The 23,950-nt window shown below is 35.4% G+C and overlaps 2 protein-coding genes across 2 annotated transcripts; both read left to right on the top strand.

Annotated features, from left to right (window-relative positions):
- Positions 1 to 6,258: 6,258 nt before the first annotated feature.
- On the top strand, positions 6,259 to 7,946 carry LOC146165696 (uncharacterized). Its single transcript, XM_083382747.1, has 2 exons — positions 6,259 to 6,333; positions 7,054 to 7,946. Exons 1-2 carry the CDS (start codon positions 6,310 to 6,312, stop codon positions 7,612 to 7,614), a joined length of 585 nt encoding a protein of 194 aa, XP_083238873.1. The 5' UTR covers positions 6,259 to 6,309; the 3' UTR covers positions 7,615 to 7,946.
- Positions 7,947 to 15,012: 7,066 nt separating this feature from the next.
- LOC146165695 (uncharacterized) lies at positions 15,013 to 17,417 on the top strand. The gene is made up of 2 exons (XM_083382511.1): positions 15,013 to 15,483; positions 16,035 to 17,417. Exons 1-2 carry the CDS (start codon positions 15,433 to 15,435, stop codon positions 16,608 to 16,610), a joined length of 627 nt encoding a protein of 208 aa, XP_083238637.1. The 5' UTR covers positions 15,013 to 15,432; the 3' UTR covers positions 16,611 to 17,417.
- Positions 17,418 to 23,950: the final 6,533 nt, after the last annotated feature.

Here is a 23,950-nt window from a genome sequence, read left to right as displayed (position 1 = left end):
TTGGCTTTTACTATGATCAAATTCGTCTGTTAATTACTGTGAATTCCTAATCATTGCAAAAACGAATGTTATTCTTTAAGTCGCCAAATATATACAGAGTAAAGTTTTTCTGGGTGTCACATGAAATGTCAGCAAGTTTAGAGACAAACTTAAACATCAGCTAAAAATACAGTTTCAGGTATAAAAGGCATGTTGTTTAATAAAGTCTCATTATATAAAAAAATATATTTTTTAATCGTCACTTTATGTGAACAAGAACTCCGTCAAGTTAAATGAACACAAGGGCTGCTACAAATTTAGGAAGTTGTGAACAACAAGTAATCAAAAATTAAAAGTTATCTAATAAGGTAAAACTGAAGTCAAAACATTAATATTACCAAACGGCAACGCACAATGAGACCTACAAAGCAACAATACGTGAAGCAGATCTATAATACCATAGTATTAAGACCAACGACATAATAAAGTCATATACACAGTAATACCTGCAAATTTATCGCAAATAACGTTTAAATGGCAAAAACAACTTCTGAAACTGTAGTGAGAAGGTAGTTAGATCTTCGTTAACAATTATTACCACACTTGCCCTGACATAGAATACTTACAAACGTTCGCGGCGCACAAAAATATCAAGCTTCATGGTTGAGCGATCAAATGGCACGCTTGAGTGGTTGTATTGTAATAAGGCTTGGATCGGACAACAACAAGCAAGTTAAAAAGGCTCACAAAGTGCATTAAGCTTTGATGAGTGGATAATTCAACCAGAAATAAAAGTTATACTACATGAATAAGCCACAACTACGTTCTCATATTTAACTGATAGTTGCAATAAATAGTTGTTGTTTAATTTATTTTTTTACCGATGAAATTCTTAAGGGGCAAAACACTAGCTTTGTTGAGAGACAAATAATAAACAAGTCAAAATTATTCTATACCTTTGCAGGAATAACACAAAGTTACCCTCTTAGTTCTAATATTTAACTAAACAAAAATTGTATATTAAAAATTTGCAGATTGTTAGTTTCTTCCCACAAAAGATATTTTGTGCTGTTATATATATGATTAATATCTATTTTTATTTATTTTTAACAACTGATAATACAGTAGTTATAGGCCAAAAATGGTGAAATGCATCATGCGAGGACGAAATCAACTTTTGTTGCAACGAAACTCATGTAAACGCATTCGTAGCTTTCTAACAAAACAACTACACAAGAAAACGGAAAATTCTTCATGTTTATAACCATACGTCACACTTTACGTCAAAACGTGATTACGTATATATTAAAAATACGTAAAACACTATGTCACAGCGTGAAAATGCATTTGTATAAATTAGTCAACTTTTATTTTCCAGGGTACAATGAGCAGAATCCCATCGGGTTCCATTACCAAATGGGCCGCGGAATACTTTGAACATAATCGAGAATCGCGCCAAGCGAAAATAAATTGCATTTAGCCAACTTTTTTGGTTATTTATCGACTTTCTTCCCTCTGACCATCCAACTAATTCGATGTAAAATCTATTTGCATGTAAAACCTCAGCGATTTGACTTAAGGTTAACTCAACAAGGCAAATTTAATCCAGGTTAAGGGGGTACATGGTGATCCGGAAAAATGGGCTTTGTCCAAATTTGCTCTGGTTTTTGAAATATTGCTAAATTAATTATTTTGCAATACTTGCTTTCGAAAATATAAACGTTGCCTCGTAAATTACATTGGCAAAGTGTGAAGTAAGCCCAAGTATTTCTCAGAGATGATATTGCTTACTCAACAAGTTGAAATGCAAACAAACAGTTTGGGAGGACACCATTCCTGAATCCGCTCTTGTTGCGTAACAACATTGTTAAAAAAAGTTACCGCAGTCGATGACAACACTTACTGTAGATTTATCAGCGGTCGCAAATCGTTAAAGTGCATATAACTTGAATTTGTTATCGTACCCTGTTGGTTTGCCGGCCAATGAATAAAAAAGGAACAAAATGTCATTTTTATTATGGCATTTTATAGTCTTTCAAATACATTCATTTATTTCAAAAGCTAAAAATTAAATATGACATGTTAAGTGCAATCATTGGCGAATAATATTTTTATGTTTTACAAAAAAGCATTAAATCACAGCAAAGCTTATGTTTGTGGAGCAGTGATTCCCAAACTGTGTGCCTCGAGAAATTGTCAAGTGTGCCGCGAAACTTTTTCTAATTTTGGAAAATAGAGTATTTGTATTACAAATAGGCACACGCGCAAGCATTTTAGGCTTAAATACGCACTATACCCATTAGAAATAAATCACATTGAGACATTTACATATAGTTTGTCAGGGCGATTGTAAAATGACTCTATTGTTGTTCTGTTAAAAGTGTGCCGCGAAATACTTCATATATTTTTAGTGTGCAGCGGGCGAAAAAAGTTTGGGAACCACTGTTGTGGAGTGACAAGACAAACACTTGGCAAGTTGTAACATGAATTGAGCTTGTTTGGCTCATTCAACATTCGCGAATGATCATTGTGTACAAGTTGTGGATCGGCACGCCAAACAATCGTTAATGAATTACGACTTTAAAGGGCGCTTTTGTGAAATCGTAAAATACTTTGTTTGAAAGTCACAAGGATTTCAAGTTGCTCAAAAAAGCAAATTTTATTGGTTGTGCAAAATACTTGCTTAATGTTTTCTAAAAGTGACTGAAAATTTGATTTATTTTAATTTTTTAATTTACGCTGTTTAATTTGGTAAAAAAAGATAGTTTCCAATTGGAAAAAAGCAAACATTTTGACGGACCTGCAAAATTTATCCCGGTAGGAAGGTTAAGAACCACGGGTCTATACAATAAAACAAAGACGGCGTTTGGAAATAAAAAAAACAAGAACTATTGTGCTGACTTGCCTTGGTAATGAGCCAACTCAAACTAGTTTAAGTTAGAATTTGAGTCCACTAAGGTTTTCTGAGTGAAAATTGTAATTTGACACAACCGTGAATACAGCCATAGTCGAATATACAACCGACAACAATTAGTTCATTCCGGGGTAGACTTGTCCCAACTTGAACCCACATGTTTGTCATCCGTTGACGTAAAGTCGTCAGTGTACAAATTGTGGCTCAGCTGAAGCGAGGTTTGATTAAATCAGGGTTTAAACAACGCTTCAGAAATGTAATCATTCGCTTACACGCTTTGCTTAAAAGACGCACCCAGGAAAGTTTGTGAAAATGAAATATAGTTTGAAAACTGATTTACAAATGTTTTCAAATTATTTACCAAGATTTTAATTTTTGCCTTTCATGGACCCCAAAATATATTCTTCTTGGGGCCATTGAACCGGTTTAAGAACCCCCGGTCTAGTGTGACGTAACATATGAAAATAAATTATATTTATGGTACAGAATCCTGCATATGACGTAACTATTGTCTTATTGTTTATAACAGGCCGACTAACTACGAGTATTGTTGTCATGGCAACATTGCTTCTGGTCGCTTTCTCGGGACAATGGTGGTGGAAGTGACGTAACAAACAGGTCCTTTGTTGGATTTATCGATGAACCTCTGCTGTAAATAAAACGCTTTTCGTTGATCTTTCTTCGTTTCTAGTTTAAAATGTTAGGAAAAGGGGATTGCTATCGTATTTTTCCCAGATATAAAGAATCACAAATTATTAGCTCTTTTGACCAATGTGAATTGACTAAAGTCATTGTGTCAAATATTTTGGTGTATGTTGCGTTTTTGTTATTTTTAGATGAGTTATTGCTTTTAATCGAACACATTCACCCATTCTAATAGTTAAACACTTTCTGTTTGAAAATAAAAAATCGTGGGTCGTCTTTACGTCAATAAACGCACATTCTCTTAAACGTTTTGCGATATTATTGCGCATGAGGTTTGTAATATTGGTGAATTTATAAAATGCTATTTAGAAAGTCCTTTGTGTTCACATTCTTACAGAATTGATCAGTGTTTCAACGACTAAACCAATGACTAGATTTGCAAGTGTTTTTAAATGAGTATTTCATCTTCAAATTTCTGACTGGTAAGGATATCAAAGACCATACAAAAGTTGGAGGCATTTTAAACGTTTCGAACAAATCTTTATTCATTTTCAACAACTGATACCAACAGTAGGTAGGGCAGGGGTCGGTAACCTTTCGTAAGCAGGTTGCCAGTTTATGAATAAATTCAAAATATCAACAACTGGCGTGCCAAACATTTTTTATGCTTGGTTTCGCGCTAGCAATCAGTGCTGCGGAGCCGGTTAAAAACAATCTTAGTCCGACTCCGTCAAATGAGCGATTTCGTTGAGCCGCGAATCCGGCTCAGACTTTCCAGCCTGTATCTTACCGATTTACGTAGGAAAAATAAGATTGACACTCATAGGGGTCGTAGAAAATACACCATCATATGCTGTTCCACCTTAACAATTTAAAGTTATCTGCCTTATCAGTTTCGAACTTTGGTACTGCGCATGCGCACACGTCGAACTCTGGTAGTTTTACCTGGTCTTACTCGAGTCCCGAGTCCGACTCTCCATCCCTGCTGTGATCTGAAATCTAATTTACGAATAATCTGATCTCTAATTTAAGCATCTTATGAGCCGCCATATTAAACCTAAAGTTAGATTCTGTAAAGATGCCCTAACCATGCTGAAAAAAAAAACGAACTGTCACGAAAATTATGTGCCCGCTATTTTAGAACATACTTTGGCTGTTTTCAGGTCGTTTTTAGCTTGCTTTTCAGTCGCATAAAAACACACATGCTTACTTTCAATGTAGAATGCCCTGCTTTCACACAGCGAACATCACCCCAATTTTAGGGTATTGTGACGTAATAGGAACGGTTAGTCGTAAACAACAAGTTAAGCGCTTACAAAATATAATGTTAAACACAACAGTAAGGACACTAATTTGTGACACAAACTGGAAATGTGCAACCATTTAGTTAGCGCTAGTGTTAGGGATGTATTAATAATGTTAATGATGTGGTAATGATGTAATGATTGCACTTTCTTAAGGTTATATAACGTGCGCGTTAAATCATTTGGTGTGTCTTTAAAATCATCTAGACGCGTGCCAGGGGTTGCCCACCCCTGAGGTAGGCTATACCTACTTCTGTATAGGCTTCGATATTCTTACTACAACCTCCAACTATTATGCTCTAAAACATTGACTACTTTCTAAAAAGAAAAAATTCCAGGTTTAAAAACACAAACGGGTATGTTACGATATTATTCAACAACCTTGTGATGGTTAATGTTGTAAAGTTCGGTTAAGTTTACATTATTTTGATGAGCAATAAGTTTAAACGTTTGACAATTAAAACTCAATCATGAAACAAACGTCAATGGGTCAATTACTTACCACAGCTAATAAATAAACCTCATGATGTATTAACGTAACAATAGTGCGTTGGTGGTTCAACCTCACAATGCACCGCGCGATTGTTCCTGTTGCTTGTGACGTTGCGATTTGTCATTGGTGCGTCATGTGTTTATCGGAATGGTGAAATGCTTCATGAGAGGACAAAATCAACTCTGTGACGTTGCGATTTGTCAATATCATGCGGTTTATTTATTAGCTGTGTTAAGTAATTAATCCATTGACGTTTGGTTCATGGATGAATTTTAATTGTCAGGCGTCTTTGCTTATTACTTTAAAACGTTATCGCAGCATTGTTTAAAAGGGCAGAACCTGGCCACATGTTGGTTGTATCTCGACTCGCTCTTCTCTGAGTCTGTGTCGGTAGAGCGACGGTTTTCTGAAACGTGATGCTACTTTAGTGGAAGGTTGATTGAAATGAAACGATTAGTGCTTTATAACATCTCGATTGACTACATTTAGTATCAGAATGTCAGTTATCGAATACTAGGGTGGTATCGGAACTCGTCCGATACTAGGTTGGTATCGGTGCTCGTCCGATACTAGGTTGGTATCGGTACTCTTCCGATACTAAATTAATATGGGTATTTCAAACCGCGATTTCAGAGGGTTTACGATAGAAGGCAGCTTTTTTCAACTTTGAAAAAGCAAAAAACAGTAAGTTACCAACCAAATGTAACCAAGATTTCTAAAAAGCAAACTTTGGCTTATTAACTTTATTATTTCGCACGTCGATTGAGTTCATTATTTGTCTACTTTCGGCAAAGGTCTGGACAAATATACCAACGTAAAAAAAAGGAAAACAGTTTAGCAGCGGCTGAAATGTCGTCGATAAAATGTCAGGAATAGTAAAAATCTTAACGATTTAAAGACAAAAAGTGTTTTTTTTAAGCTATACCAACTCTAGTGATAACGTGTTTTATAATCCAACAAAATACGCCAAAGGGATGGAACCAGCAGCTGCCGAATTGGTGAGTTGAACAACTACAAAATAAATCCCACAGATACAATTGATTTAATCGCCACTCAAATAAGCAGATGGTTCCGCACCTCCAAATATTTTTGTGTGAAGTTTTTTTAAAAAAATACCGTTTCAATAGAAAATAATTTGTTTGGTTGATGATATTTCAAGTAACGTTCCTTGGAAGTTGAGTTGGGTGAGAATATTCTACTTTATCACTTCTAATCACAAGTTCATTGAAAAAAAAAATCACAATAACATTTTTTTATACAACAATAATTACAAAACGTAGTACATTAAGCACATAAACCGATGCTTCGCCATGTCTTAAGTAGAAACTTAATCTTCAAATCATTTGAAACTTTTAAAAGGAAACTTTCACGAGTTAAAAACACACTTGTCCACTTTGTAGCTTAGTGGGTATAGCTGAGAGGTAAAACTAAACCTGAACGGCGTTCCAGTAAAACAATATAATGTTGTTTATTTGACAATTTACCCCCAATAAAACAATCTCCTCGTCACGCAAATGCTTGTGCCATCTCCTACAATAAAAACCAAGTTTTAGCAAGATCCCAGGTTTATTAGAGGGTAAATATTTTATTGCGTAACTTGGTGACGTCATCTATAATAGTTTTGCGTTTCGGTGTAAAAGTTGCTCTATTTTCACCCACAAGAAAGTAACATTCCAGTTGAAGCTTGCCTCGTCTAATTTACCTTTGCATTTACGCAGGACTACAATGGAGCGACTCTTAGACAAGACTTCGTCAAAATCGTGTCTGACAGAAACAACTACGTCAAAGGCAAGGTTTATAACTTCAAATGCAGCGGAAAGGTTTTGTTCAAACTGGAGCCAGACCCAACAAAGTGGCAGCCAGGCAACGGGATGATATCGTTCAAAGATGGTGGTGGCTGGTCTGCTCCGAGATGGAACTACCTTTTGAAACAGGCGTTGGTTGACGACTTCCCTGCTGCATATAAAGGTTTCTTAGCAAGTCAGACTTGTCCTGACTCAACCAATCCACAATTCCAGGCTTTCGTTTTGCTTCAGTTTGAAAGTGCTCGCAGAATGGGCAAAGAATGGGAAAAACCAAGTAGAGAAAACGTAATAAGTGCTATAGATATGGCGCTAAAAATAAATGAGGCCAGGTGTTATTCCCTCTTGGTAAATATGTTTCAAGGCGATGAGCGTCTAGAGGCTTTTAAGCAAATTAAGAATTACAAAGATCCAAATAAAGCTGGTCTAATGTCAATGAAGGCTTTAGGAGACGCTCTCCCTAATATTAAAAAGTAACATAACGCTTTCTAAATTTATTGTAAATAGTAATCCTGCACTTACAAATTATATCTTGTTTATTATCTTGTTCTACAAAGTAAAACTCTGATAATCTCTTCAAAAAATCTTTGGCATTTTATTTTTGACAAGTTTTTAACTTTACTTATTTCCATAGTGATCTTAAGACTGTTTATTTGTTAAAACAGATTCGAATGAATTAAGTGTTTCAGCTCATTTTCATAGTGTGTTTATTTGATGTTTTTGGCTTTTACTATGATCAAATTCGTCTGTTAATTACTGTGAATTCCTAATCATTGTAAAAACGAATGTTATACTTTAAGTCGCCAAATATATACAGAGTAAAGTTTTTCTGGGTACGCATGAAATGTCAGCAAGTTTAGAGACAAACTTAAACATCAGCTAATACAGTTTCAGGTATAAAAGGCATGTTGTTTAATACAGTCTCATTTTTTTAAATCGTCATATTGCGATACCGATAACCGATATATTTTTACAAAAATATCGTGAATCGATACGATACCAAATGACGTCATGAGAAAGGTCAAATGAGCAAACTTAATGAAGTTTTAACGTTCAAATGTAACTTTTTTCAAGGTTTTATGACAAAAATTTTGATATTTTTAAAGACGAACTGTCAGAAAAAGGAAATTACCAACAGCCCGCTTGGCAAAAAGATCAAAGCAGAATATATTAAAAAAAACTTTATGTGAATAACAACTCCGTCAAGTTAAATGAACACAAATGTTGCTACAAACTTTAGGAAGTTGTGAACAACAAGTAATTAAAAATTAAAAGTTATCTAATAAGGTAAAACTAAAGTCAAAACGTCAGTATTACCAAACGGCAACGCACAATAAGACCTACAAAGCAACAATACGTGAATCAGATCTATAATACCATAGTATTAAGACCAACGACATAATAAAGTCATATACGCAGTAATATCTGCTTCAGAATAAGCTCTAAATTCTCTGAATAAACCCGTCGAAATAAAACTAAATTCATCGCAATAAAGCCAAAATTTTTCGAAATAAGGTTTAAATGGCCAAAACAACGTCTGAAACTGTAGTGAGAAGGTAGTTCGATCTTCGTTTAGACTAGTACCACACTTGCACTGACATAGAATACTTACAAACGTTCGCGGCGCACAAAAATATCAAGCTTCATGGTTGAGCGATCAAATGGCACGCTTGAGTGGTTGCATTGTATTAAAGCTTGGGTCGGATGGCAACACGCAAGGCAAAAATATACCAAATTATTAAGCTTTGCTAAATGGATAAATTCAACCAGAAATAAAAGTTATTTCCTCTACATAAATAACCCACAACTACGTTCTCATATTTAACTGTTAGTTGCAATAAATAGTTGTTGTTTAATTTATTTTTTTACCGATTAAATGCTTAAGGGGCAAAACGTGATTTGCTAAGAGAAAAATAATAAACCAGTCAAAATTATTCTATACCTTTGCAGGAATAACACAAAGTTACCCTCTTAGCTCTCATATTTACCTAAACAAAAATTGTAGATTAACAATTTGCAGATTGTTAGTTTCATCCCACAAAAGATATTTTGTGCTGTTGTATATATGATTAATATCTATTTTCATTTATTTTTAACAACTGATAATACAGTAGTTATAGGCCTACCTACTTCTGCACGGGCTTGGATATCCTTGCTACAACCTCCAGCCATTATGCTAGAAAACATTGATTACATTTTTGAACGATTCTTCGGGTTTAAAAAGCAAATGGCTATATTACAATATTTTTGAACAACTTTGTTTTGGTTAATGTTGTAAAGTTTGGGTAAAAATACATCTTTTGATTTTAATGGAAATGGTGAAATGCATCATGCGAGGACAAAATCAACTTTTGTTGCAACGAAACTCATGTAAAAGCATTCGTAGCTTTCTAACAAAACAACTACACAAGAAAACGGAAAATTCTTCATGAAAGAATTATTGGGAATGACGTCACAAATTTATAACCATACGTCACACTTTACGTCAAAACGTGATTACGTATATATCAAAAATACGGAAAACACTCCGTCACAGCGTGAAAATGCATTTGTATAAATTAGTCAACTTTTATTTTCCAGGGTACAATGAGCAGAATCCCATCGGGTTCCATTACCAAATGGGCCGCGGGATACTTTGAACATAATCGAGAATCGCGCCAAGCGAAAACAAATTGCATTTAGCCAACTTTTTGGTTATTTATCGACTTCCTTCCCTCTGACCATCCAACTAATTCGATGTAAAATCTATTTGCATGTAAAACCTCAGCGATTTGACTTAAGGTTAACTCAACAAGGCAAATTTAATCCAGTTTAAGGGGTACATGGTGGTCCGAAAAAATGGGCTTTGTCCAAATTTGCTCTGGTTTTTGAAATATTGCTAAATTAATTATTTTGCAATACTTGCTTTCGAAAATATAAACGTTGCCTCGTAAATTACATTGGCAAAGTGTGAAGTAAGCCCAAGCATTTCTCAGAGATGATATTGCTTACTCAACAAGTTGAAATGCAAACAAACAGTTTGGGAGGACACCATTCCTGAATCCGCTCTTGTTGCGTAACAACATTGTTTAAAAAAACCGCAGTCGATGACAACACTTACTGTAGATTTAACAGCGGTCGCAAAACGTTAAAGTGCATATAACATGAATTTGTTATCGTACCCTGTTGGTTTGCCGGCCCATGAATAAAAAAGGAACAAAATTTCATTTTTTATTATGGCATTTTATAGTCTTTCAAATACATTCATTTATTTCAAAAGCTAAAAATTAAATATGGCATGTTAAGTGCAATCATTAGCGAATAATATTTTTATGTTTTATAAAAAAGCATTAAATCGCAGCAAAGCTTATGTTTGTGGAGTAGTGATTGCCAAACTGTGTGCCTCGAGAAATTGTCAAGTGTGCCGCGAAACTTTTTCTAATTTTGGAAAATAGAGTATTTGTATTACAAATAGGCACACGCGCAAGCATTTTAGGCTTAAATACGCACTATACCCATTAGAAATAAATCACATTGAGACATTTACATATAGTTTGTCATGGCGATTGTAAAATGACTCTATTGTTGCTCTGTTAAAAGTGTGCCGCGAAATACTTCATATATTTTTAGTGTGCAGCGGGCGAAAAAAGTTTGGGAACCACTGTTGTGGAGTGACAAGACAAACACTTGGCAAGTTGTAACATTTATTGAGCTTGTTTGGCTCATTCAACATTCGCGAATGATCATTGTGTACAAGTTGTGGATCGGCACGCCAAACAATCGTTAATGAATTACGACTTTAAAGGGCGCTTTTGTGAAATCGTAAAATACTTTGTTTGAAAGTCACAAGGATTTCAAGTTGCTCAAAAAAGCAAATTTTATTGGTTGTGCAAAATACTTGCTTAATGTTTTCTAAAAGTGACTGAAAATTTGATTTATTTTAATTTTTTAATTTACGCTGTTTAATTTGGTAAAAAAAGATAGTTTCCAATTGGAAAAAAGCAAACATTTTGACGGACCTGCAAAATTTATCCCGGTAGGAAGGTTAAGAACCACGGGTCTATACAATAAAACAAAGACGGCGTTTGGAAATAAAAAAAACAAGAACTATTGTGCTGACTTGCCTTGGTAATGAGCCAACTCAAACTAGTTTAAGTTAGAATTTGAGTCCACTAAGGTTTTCTGAGTGAAAATTGTAATTTGATACAACCGTGAATACAGCCATAGTTGAATTTACAACCGACAACAATTAGTTCATTCCGGGGTAGACTTGTCCCAGCCTGAACCCACATGTTTGTCATCCGTTGACGTAAAGTCGTCAGTGTACAAATAGTGGCTCAGCTGAAGCGAGGTTTGATTAAATCAGGGTTTAAACAACGCTTCAGAAATGTAATCATTCGCTTACACGCTTTGCTTAAAAGACGCACCCAGGAAAGTTTGTGAAAATGAAATATAGTTTGAAAACTGATTTACAAATGTTTTCAAATTATTTACCAAGATTTTAATTTTTGCCTTTCATGGACCCCAAAATATATTCTTCTTGGGGCCATTGAACCGGTTTAAGAACCCCCGGTCTAGTGTGACGTAACATATGAAAATAAATTATATTTATGGTACAGAATCCTGCATATGACGTAACTATTGTCTTATTGTTTATAACAGGCCGACTAACTACGAGTATTGTTGTCATGGCAACATTGCTTCTGGTCGCTTTCTCGGGACAATGGTGGTGGAAGTGACGTAACAAACAGGTCCTTTGTTGGATTTATCGATGAACCTCTGCTGTAAATAAAACGCTTTTCGTTGATCTTTCTTCGTTTCTAGTTTAAAATGTTAGGAAAAGGGGATTGCTATCGTATTTTTCCCAGATATAAAGAATCACAAATTATTAGCTCTTTTGACCAATGTGAATTGACTAAAGTCATTGTGTCAAATATTTTGGTGTATGTTGCGTTTTTGTTATTTTTAGATGAGTTATTGCTTTTAATCGAACACATTCACCCATTCTAATAGTTAAACATTTTCTGTTTGAAAATAAAAAATCGTGGGTCGTCTTTACGTCAATAAACACACATTCTCTAATTGTTTTGCGATATTATTGCGCATGAGGTTTGTAATATTTGTGAATTTAGAAAATGCTATTTAGAAAGTCCTTTGTGTTCACATTCTTACAGAATTGATCAGTGTTTCAACGACTAAATCAATGACTAGATTTGCAACTGTTTTTAAATGAGTATTTCATCTTCAAATTTCTGACTGGTAAGAATATCAAAGCCCATACAGAAGTTGGAGGCATTTTAAACGTTTCGAACAAATATTTATTCATTTTCAACAACTGATACCAACAGTAGGTAGGCCAGGGGTCGGCAACCTTTCGTAAGCAGGTTGCCAGTTTATGAATAAATTCAAAATATCAACAACTGGCGTGCCAAACATTTTTTATGCTTGGTTTTGCGCTAGCAATCAGTGCTGCGGAGTTAAAAACAATCTTAGGCCGACTCCGGTCAAATGAGCGATTTCGTTGAGCCCCGAATCCGGCTCAGACTTTCCAGCCTGTATCTTACCGATTTACGTAGGAAAAATAAGATTGACACTCATAGGGGTCGTAGAAAATACACCATCATATGCTGTTCCACCTTAACAATTTAAAGTTATCTGCATTATCAGTTTCGAACTTTGGTACTGCGCATGCGCACACGTCGAACTCTGGTAGTTTTACCTAATGCTGTGATCTGAAATCTAATTTACGAATAATCTGATCTCTAATTTAAGCATTTTATGAGCCGCCATATTAAACCTTAAGTTAAGTTATGTAAAGATGCCCTAACCATGCTGAAAAAAAAACCGAACTGTCACGAAAATTATGTGCCCGCTATTTTAGAACATATTTTGGCTGTTTTCAGGTCGTTTTTAGCTTGGTTTTCAGTCGCATAAAAATACACATGCTTACTTTCAATGTAGAATGCCCTGCTTTCACACAGCGAACATCACCCCAATTTTAGGGTATTGCGACGTAATGGGAACGGTTAGTCGTAAACAACAAGTTTAACGCTTACAAAAAATAATGTTAAAATCAACAGTAAGGGCACTAATTTGTGACACAAACTGGAAATGTGCAACCATTTAGTTAGCGCTAGTGTTAGGGATGTATTAATAATGTTAATGATGTGGTAATGATGTAATGATTGCACTTTCTTAAGGTTATATAACGTGCGCGTTAAATCATTTGGTGTGTCTTGAAAATCATCTAGACGCGTGCCAGGGGTTGCCCACCCCTGAGGTAAGCTATACCTACTTCAGTATAGGCTTCGATATTCTTACTACAACCTCCAACTATTATGCTCTAAAACATTGATTACTTTTTAAAAAGAAAAAATTCCAGGTTTATAAACACAAACGGGTATGTTACGATATTATTCAACAACCTTGTGATGGTTAATGTTGTAAAGTTCGGTTAAGTTTACATTATTTTGATGAGCAATAAGTTTAAACGTTTGACAATTAAAACTCAATCATGAAACAAACGTCAATGGGTCAATTACTTACCACAGCTAATAAATAAACCTCATGATGTATTAACGTAACAATAGTGCGTTGGTGGTTCGACGTCACAATGCACCACGCGATTGTTCCTGTTGCTTGTGACGTTGCGATTTGTCATTGTTGCGTCATGTGTAATCAGAATGTTAAATGTTTTATGTAAGGACAAAATTAACTCTGTTGCAACAAAACTTCATAGCTTTTCTACAAGACAACCAAACAAATAAAAAACAAGAGATCTGGAAATAGAAAGCAAATGTAACTAAACTGATTTTGAACCCTAACCTTTATTCCTAAAACAAATTCTTATAAAGACTTTGAATGACATTGTTATAACGTTTTAATCATGAATAAAAACATTAAAAACGAAGTTACCAATGTTAGTAGTTTGACTTGGACTTGAGTTATTTTTCAAAATACCTGAATGGGACTTATTTCAAAATAACTTGTTTACAACACTGCCTCTTGATAAAAAACATGTAAAAATATATTATGTGGCACTGAGAGGTTTAAACCTGCAAAAACGTGAAAATTAACAGATGTACATTTAAATAATTGCCCAGGAAACTTGAAATTTTTTTGGTGTTATTTCAGGTCGTATTATAACGAATAGGATTTACCAAAAGATTGATATTGACTCGTGTTGATTAGTGTGAAATACATGAAAAGGATGTACCTTCATGATTTTACAGATAAATTTACAGGAAGTTTCTGCTTGTCGGCACCTGCTTCGCTAATGCTTGATAAACAAGAAGGTACAACACCATTTCTGTTTTTTAATTTTTAGTTGTTGTCAATAACTTTGGTTTTAGTTAAGCATAGTGTGCAATAATAATTTACCGGCAACGCCAGGCTTTGCAACCCTTGGCTATAGAAATGCCGATTTTCTTGTTTATTTGTTTGGCTGTCTTGTAGAAAATCTAAGAAGTTTCGTTGCAACAGAGTTGATTTTGTCCTCTCATGGAGCATTTCACCATTCCGATTAGGACGTGACGCAACAGTGACAAATCGCAACGTCACAAGCATCAGGAACAATCGCGCTGTGCATTGTGACATGGAAGCACCAACGCACCATTGTTACGTCAAAATATCATGAGGTTTATTTATTAGCTGTGGTAAGTAATTGACCCATTGACGTTTGGTTTATGGATGAATTTTAATTGTCAGGCGTCTATGCTTATTACTTTAAAACGTCATCACAGCATTGTTTAAAAGGGCAGAACCTGGCCACATGTTGGTTGTATCTCGACTCGCTCTTCTCTGAGCCTGTGTCTGTAGAGCGACGAATTTCTGAAACGTGATGCTACTTAAGATGAAGGTTGATTGAAATGAAACGATTAGTGCTTTATAACATCTCGATTGACAACATTTAGTATCAGAATGTCAGTTATCGAATACTAGGGTGGTATCGGAACTCGTCCGATACTAGGGTGCTATCGGTACTCGTCCGATACTAAATTAATATGGGCATTTCAAACCGCGATTTCAGAGGGTTTACGATAGAAGGCAGCTTTTTTCAACTTTGAAAAGTCAAAGAATAGTAATTTACCAATCGAATGTAACCAAGATTTATAAAAAGTAAACTTCCGGCGAAGGTATATGGACAAATATAAAAACGTAAAAAAAATCGAAAACAGTTTATCAGCGGTTGGAACGTCGTCGATAAAATGTCGGGAATAATAAAAAACATACGATTTAAAGACAAAAAGTGTTTTTTTTAAGTTATACCAACTCTAGTGACAACTTGTTTTATAATCCAACAAAATACTCAAAAGGATGGAAAGTTCGGCGCATTCTTCTCCTGCGTCTCAACCTCCTGCCGAATTGGTGAGTTGAACAATTACAAAATCCACAAGTGAAATGAATTTAATCGCCACTCAAATAAGCAGATGGTTCCACACCTCCAATTATTTTTGTGTGAAGTTTTTAAAAAAAATACCGTTTCAATAGAAAAGAATTTGTTTTGTTGATGATATTACAAGTAACGTTCCTTGGGATCTGAGTTGGGTAAGAATTGGTCGTTGAAAGCACGAGTTAGAAACACACTTGTTCACTTTGTAGCTTAGTGGGTATAGCTGAGAGGTAAAATTAAACCGGAACGGCGTTCCAATAAAACAATATAATGTTGTTTATTTGACAATTTACCCCCAATAAAACAATCTCCTCGTCACGCAAATGCTTGTGCCATCCCTACAATGAAAACCAAGTTTTAGCAAGATCCCAGGTTTATTAGAGGGTAAATATTTTATTGCGTAACTTGGTGACGTCATCTATAATAGTTTTGCGTTTCGGTTTGAAAGTTGCTCTATTTTCACCCACAAGAAAGTAACATTCCAGTTGAAGCTTGCCTCGTCTAATTTATCTTTGCATTTACGCAGGACTACAATGGAGCGACTCTTAGACAAGACTTCATCGAAATCGTGTCGGACAGAATCAACTACGTCAAAGGCAAGGTTTATAACTTCAAAAGCAGCGAAGAGGTTTTGTTCAAACTGGATGCAAATCCAACAAAGTGGCAGCCAGGCAACGGGATGATATCGTTCAAAGATGGTGGTGGCTGGTCTGCTCCGAAATGGAACTACCTTTTGAAACAGGCGTTGGTTGACGACTTCCCTGCTGTATATAAAGGTTTCTTAGCAAGTCAGACTTGTCCTGAATCAACAGATCCACAATTCCAGGCGTTCGTTTTGCTGCAGTTTGAAGTCGCTCGCAGAATGGATGGAGAATGGCCTACTATACCGAAGAGAGATGACGTAATGAGTGCTATAGATATGGCGCTAAAAGTAAATGAGGCCGGGTGTTATTCCCACTTGGTAAATATGTTTCAAGGCAATTGGCGTCGACAGGCTTTTAAGCAAATTAAGAATTACAAAGATCCAAATAAAGCTGGTCTAATGTCAATGAATGCTTTAGGACAGTGTTTCCCTAACTTTTTTTCTCGCGTATCATCTTGAGCCTTTGTACAGTGTTCATGTACCACCTAAGTAACATCCGACTAGAATATTTTAAACTATAACTATTTTAGCATATAGATAAGAAAATTAGCATGTAGCTGTATTAAAGTTTAACAAACGTTATTTCAAAAAGGCATAAAAGCCATAAATTAAACAGCTGGTCAACGCATACGAGCGACAATAATATAATGCTGCTATCAGTTCATGCATACTAAACCAGCTAACAATTAGGGTTTTATTATCTTGAACAAGATAAGTGTTACGTCATAAAAGTGTGAAACCTCAAATTAAAGGTAACCAAAACGCAACATTACAAATTACCCAATCTTAAAGTTTTAAAAGTTGAAAGTTTTCGCAAATTTATACGTATGCTGAAGTTAGTCGCGTACCACCTAAAAGCCTCTCACGTACCACCGGTGGTACGCGTACCACAGTTTGGGAACCACTGCTTTAGGAGACGCTCTCCCTAATATTAAAAAGTGACATAACGCTTTCTAAATTTCTTGTAAATAGTAATCCTTACTTACAGATTATATCTTATTAACTTTTCCAACAGAAAAGTAACATTTTGTTAATCTCTTCAAAATAATCTTTAGCATTTTACTTTTGACAAGTTTTTAACTTTATATATTTTCATAGTGTGTTTATTTTACGTTTTTGACTTTAACTATGATCAAATTCGTCGGTTTCTGATTTCAATCAATTCGTTTAATGTTTATCATTGTGAGTTGCTAATTATTGTGAGTAGCATTGTAAGTTTAACGAATGTTATACTTTAAGTCGCCAAATATATGCAGAGTAAAGTTTGCTGGGTGTCACATGAAATGTCAGCAAGTTTAAAGACAAACTTAAACATCAGCTAATACAGTTTCAGGTATAAAAGGCATGTTGTTTAATACAGTCTCATTTATTTCAAAAATATATTTTTAAAACGTCATATTACGATACCGATAACCGATATATTTTGACAAAAGGTATCGACGATACCAAATGACGTCATGAGAAAGGTCAAATAAGAAAACTTAATTAGGTTTTAACGTTCAAATGTAATTTTTTCAAGGTTTTATGACAAAAATTTTATTATTTTTAAAGACGATCTGTCAGAAAAAGGAAATTACCAACAGCCCGCTTGGCAAAAAGATCAAAGCAGAATATATTAAAAAAAACTTCATGTGAATAACAACTCCGTCAAGTTAAATGAACACAAGGGCTGCTACAAACTTTAGGAAGCTGTGAACAACAAGTAATTAAAAATTAAAAGTTATCTAATAAGGTAAAACTGAAGTCAAAACATCAATATTACCAAACGGCAACGCACAATGAGACCTACAAAGCAACAATACATGAAGCAGATCTATAATACCATAGTATTAAGACCAACGACATAATAAAGTCATATACACAGTAATACCTGCTTTAGAATAAGATCTAAATTCTCGGAATAAACCCGTCGAAATAGAACTAAATTCATCGCAATAAAGCCAAAATTTATCGGAATAAGGTTTAAATGGCAAAAACAACTTCTGAAACTGTTGTGAGAAGGTAGTTCGATCTTCGTTTAAACTAGTACCACACTTGCACTGACATAGAATACTTACAAACGTTCGCGGCGCAGAAAAATATCAAGCTTCATGGTTGAGGGATCAAATGGTACGCTTGAGTGGTTGTATTGTAATAAGGCTTGGATCAAGCAACAACAAGCAAGTTAAAAAAAGGCTCACCAAGTAAAGCTTTGATGAGTGGATTAATTTAATCAGAAATAAAAGTTGTTTTCCTCTACATGAATAACCCACAGCTCCGTTCTAATATTTAACTGATAGTTGCAATAAATAACACAGGGGTTATTATATATATATATATATATATATATATATATATATGCAAACCTTCACGTGGTACCACTGTTAACGCTCTTGTGAGCAACTAATTGCAGCGCAACTTCTAGCAAGCTCAAGGGGTAATTAAATCCTATTTATTGCTCATGTTGTTTAATTTATTTCTACCGATTAACTGCTTAAGGGGTAAAAAACTAGATTTGCTGAGAGACAAATATAAACCAGTCAAAATAATTCTATACCTTTGCAGGAATAACACAAAGTTACCCTCTCAGTTCTCATATTTAACTAAACAAAAATTGTGGATTAACAATTTGCAATCAAAAATTAATTAAAACCGTCACCGCCTGATTCTAAGCTATTTACATTCACCCGAACACCAAAGGCAAGATTACATTCCACTTTCTTCTCAAAATATATTTTGCGTGGAATTTTGCCAAAAACTAACCAGTGACGTAATTTAGGGTAAAATATCGCCGTGTTAAAATAAAAAATGGCATTTCTGGGGTTCATATCGCAAAATTTTGACATAGAAAAAATTTCAACTTTGGATTTTGGCCAAAAAAATAGTTGGCGGCTACAAGTAATGGAATGCAGTCGGTGTCAGAAAAGGACCGACAATCGAAAGTAGCAGCTGTAATTTTCGTGGATAGGTTATTGCAAGCCAAGAGCGACCGGGAGTGTTTTAGCAGAGAGACAATTCTGAGATTTGCACGAACATAAACAAAACAATTTTTCGCGTCCTCTTTTACGTAACAAATGACCCACATAAGTAACGTAACAAGGAAGTCCATTGTTGGATTTATTTAATATTCGAAAACAAGAATACTTTAAAAAATCGTTGGTTGTTTTAAAGTTAATAAACACACATTCTCTAAATGTTAAAAAATTTCACGTTTCAGCGATAGTTGCTGCGTATAAAGGTTGTTATATATGTGTGTTTGGAAAATGTTTTTTGGAAAGTTCACATTCTTGCAGAATTAAATTGTGTTTTAACGACTAAATCAATCACTTGACTTAAGTCCACTTAAGTCACTGTTTTTAAATCAGTCGCCCCAATTGTATTTTATCTTCAAATTTCGTGAGCGTTCCAGCATGTGATTTAAAAACGTATATACAAAGCAGGAATTTTGTCAGGTGGTTGCTGTTTACTGCAGGACTTCTATGTATTTCTGAACCCGCCATTTTCACCTTTTAAAATCCACCCGAAATGCATATTCTTACTACAACTTAACCATTATGCTCCAAAACATTGACTACTTTTTAGAGAGATTTTCCAGGTCTAAAAACACAAAGGGGTATGTTACCATAGAAAGTTACAACAAGACTCGATAGATTATGGGATCCCCATAAAGTAGTGGTCGGCAAACTGTGGGCCGCGGCCCAAATGTGAGCCGCAAAGCCATTTTTAGTGGGCCGCGAGTTGCTTTTGATAGCTTAGTGCAGTGGTCGGCAAACTTTTTTGTCGCGGCCCAAATAACTTTTTTCAGAGCTTTCGGAGGCCCAATACGTAAAATCACTAAGAAAAAAAGGCAGGGTCCAGGATATTTGTTTTGAGTTTGAGGCATTAGATTGGCGTCACAAAGGTACGCCATAAAACAATTGTTCTTAGTTATCCTCACAAAGGTACGCCATAAAACAATTGTTTCTTAGTTATCCAGCGTTAGGCTGTGGACACGAAGAAATGGTGAAATATTAAACGGCGCCTCGATGCCAAAACACACCACTATTTCAAATGTAAAACATACTACACAACCAAGTATACGCGCGTAGCGCGAAAAAAATGTGCCTTAACTTTACACAGTTAAAGTTGATAGTTGGCTGTGCGGCCCACATTTAGGCCGCGTCCCACAGTTTGCCGACCACTGGCTTAGTTTTATACCTAGTTGTGGGCCGCATGATAGCCGTACTTTCATTGCACTTTATTTTAAAAGTTGGTTTGTCATAGAATTTTTAAATTGGCTCAGCTTTTAAAGGCCCAGGTGTCTAATGTGGTCCAACAACCTTGTGATGGTTAATGTCGTAAAGTTTGGTTAAATTTACATTTTTTTGATGAGCAATAAGTTTAAACGTCTGGCCATTAAAACTCATCCATGAAACAAACGTCAATATATTAATTACTTAACACTGCTAATCATCAGACCTCATGATGTATTAACGTAACAATAGTGCGTTGGTGGTTCAACGTCACAATGCGCCACGCGATTGTTCCTGTTGCTTGTGACGTTGCGATTTGTCATTGTTGCGTCATGTTTTTATCGAAATGTTAAATATTTCATATGAGGACAGAATCAACTTTGTTGCAACGAAACTTTATAGCTTTCCTACAAGGCAACCTAACAAATACACAACAAGAACTCTGGAAATAGAAAGCAAATGTAACTAAACTCATTTTAAACCCCAACGTTTGTTCCTAAAACAAATTCAAGGAATTGGTATAATTTCAAGTGTTGTACTGACTCCACATTTCAACAACTAAACATAAAACGTGTACAGAAAAAAACAGTTGAAAAAATGGAAAAATACATTCATCGGGCAACTAGTAGTGAGTTGTAGTGTCAGCTTTAAGATGACAGTTTAAATCATGAATAAAAACATTAAAAACGAAGTTACCAATGTTAGTAGCTTGACTTGGACTTGAGTTATTTTTCAAAAGACCTGAATGGGAATTATTTCAAAATAACTTGTTTACAACACTGCCTCTTGATAAACAAACATGTAAAAATATATTATGTGGCACTGAGAGGTTTAAACCTGCAAAACGTGAAAATTAACAGATGTACATTTAAATAATTGCCCAGGAAACTTGAAATCTTTTGGTGTTATTTTAATCTCAGGTCGTATTATAACGAAAAGGATTTACCTAAAGATTGATATTGACTCGTGTTGATTAGTGTGAAATACATGAAAAGGATGTATCTCCATGATTTTACAGATAAATTTACAGGAAGTTTCTGCTTGTCGGCACCTGCTTCGCTAATGCTTGATAAACAAGAAGGTACAACACCATTTTTGTTTTTTCATTTTTAGTTGTTGTCAATAACTTTGGTTTTAGTTAAGCATAGTGTGCAATAATAATTTACCGGCAACGCCAGGCTTTGCAACCCTTGGCTATAGAAATGCCGATTTTCTTGTTTATTTGTTTGGCTGTCTTGTAGAAAAGCTATAAGTTTCGTTGCTCTGTTGGAGTTGATTTTGTCCTCTCATGTGCATTTCACCATTCCGATAAAGACATGACGCAACAATGACAAATCGCAACGTCACAAGCAACAGGAACAATCGCGCTGTGCATTGTGACGTTGAACCACCAACGCACAATTGTTACGTCAAAATATCATGAGGTTTATTTATTATATGGGCCGAAAATTTATTTTCGGGACATATCTTGTTTTTGCCGCTATTTATATGGGCTGAAAATTTATTTTCGGGACATATCTTGTTTTTGCCGTTATTATATGGGCCAAAAATTTATTTTCGGGACATATCTTGTTTTTGCCGTTATTATATGGGCCGAAAATTTATTTTCGGGACATATCTTGTTTTTGTCGTTATTATATGGGCCGAAAATTTATTTTCGGGACATATCTTGTTCTTTTTTGGTTTCCTATGGTTTCCTATGGTATGTTTCAGACCGATTTTTGTCCGAAGCTTTATAGAAAAAGTAGACATCGTAGAACCTTCAAATTTCAGACATGGCGTAGAGTGGTATGTAGGTGCTTTGTAAAAGTTTATGAGGCTGCACCCCCAGGGGCCTTTGCTTGGGGGGTAAAAACCTGAAATATTGCGATTTAGCACTTTGTAGCTAACGACTGCCATCTAGCAGCAGAAAAACTTTCATACAGAATTCGTTCATATTCGCTTGCTTTGTCCAGCTTGTGAAGTGACGAAGCGACTCACCGCCTGCTGCGCTTTATTGTCCCGCGCGTGAGACTTTCATTGTGCGAAGTGGCACGTCCTAAACTGGGCTCGTGCGACTTGCATTTTAAAACGAGGCTTCTCTTTAGTAAAATTATTTAATGCTGTTAAGAAACAACTTATTTTACCGCCGCAAATTTAAATGCGAAATCTGGTGGCAACTCTAATCCAACATATCAACACCAGGCCTACACAACTTAAAATTGCGTGTTGATATGTTGGATTGGAATAACATACTATACAGGTGCAAATAGCAAATATTCTCCAAATACGATTTTTCCAATATTCTCCAAATCGTATTTCATCGTATTGTCGCGGTAATACACAAAGAGGTAAGGCCGTGAATAAAGTTTCACCCACCGTACAATTAACGGAGGGAAGCATTGCGAGTAGAGATGTTCAAAGCAGAATATCGGCGACTCATTTATAATGCTTGCTTTCAATGCGGCGTTAGTTTTTTTTTCGGGCGAGCAATTACTTCGCGATAATCTTCGCCTAATAATTAAGTGTCAATAGGGTGTATTTACCGCCGCAAGTTTAAATGCGAAATCTTAAGGCAGTCTACGCCTCTCTGTTAGCACCTGTCGTGCATCTTGCTCCAACCAGCATACTACCAACATCAGGCCTAAACATCTAGCAAAACTTTCGATTAAATAGTTTGCGTATTGAGAACATAATAGTGTTTTTCATATTGTTTAAAACTACAGATTTAAAGCCTGTTTTAACAGTGATTGCTCGGCCCAAGCCATGGTAAAAAATTACCGAGTAAAAGTTTGCAAAAGTATAGCAAACCATAGGCGTTAAACCATTTTTAGTCTTCAAGAGAATAATAATATTTGCTTTTCAAACACGTAAGCTGGTCAAAATTTAATAAAATGACCATACGCATTATCTACGTAAATTCTATTTATCAAATATATGTTTCGATCATTCCCCAAATTCTACGCCATATTTGAACCCCTTTCGCATCAAAGGCATAAGTTAAGTGGGGAAGTTTTCGGCCCATATCTGTTTTTGCTTGCAGAAACAAGTTAAGGAAAATAAAAAATAAAATATATAATATAAAGTACACAACACAAAATATTAAAAAAAAAAAATAAAATAAAGTAAAAATTGAAAATAAACACTAAGCCCTGAAAATATACCCCCTGACAAAATATACAACAACCGCTCCCCCGTCTAGTTCTTTTTTGGTTTCCTATGGTTTCCTATGGTATGTTTCAGACCGATTTTTGTACGAAGCTTTATAGAAAAAGTAGACATCGTAGAACCTTCAAATTTTCAGACATGGCGTAGAGTGGTATGTAGGTGCTTTGTAAAAGTTTATGAGGCTGCAACCCCAGGGGCCTTTGCTTGGGGGGTAAAAACCTGAAATATTGCGTTTTAGCACTTTGTAGCTAACGACTGCCATCTAGCAGCAGAAAAACTTTCATACAGAATTCGTTCATATTCGCTTGCTTTGTCCAGCTTGTGAAGTGACGAAGCGACTCACCGCCTGCTGCGCTTTATTGTCTCGCGCGTGAGACTTTCATTGTGCGAAGTGGCACGTCCTAAACTGGGCTCGTGCGACTTGCATTTTAAAACGAGGCT

Source organism: Ascidiella aspersa, chromosome 2 (assembly GCF_963924565.1).
Source record: "Ascidiella aspersa chromosome 2, kaAscAspe10.2, whole genome shotgun sequence".
NCBI classification, from domain to species: Eukaryota; Metazoa; Chordata; class Ascidiacea; order Phlebobranchia; family Ascidiidae; genus Ascidiella; species Ascidiella aspersa.
The sequence above is the reverse complement of the archived record's forward strand: the minus strand, read 5'-3'. Positions and strand labels throughout refer to the sequence as shown.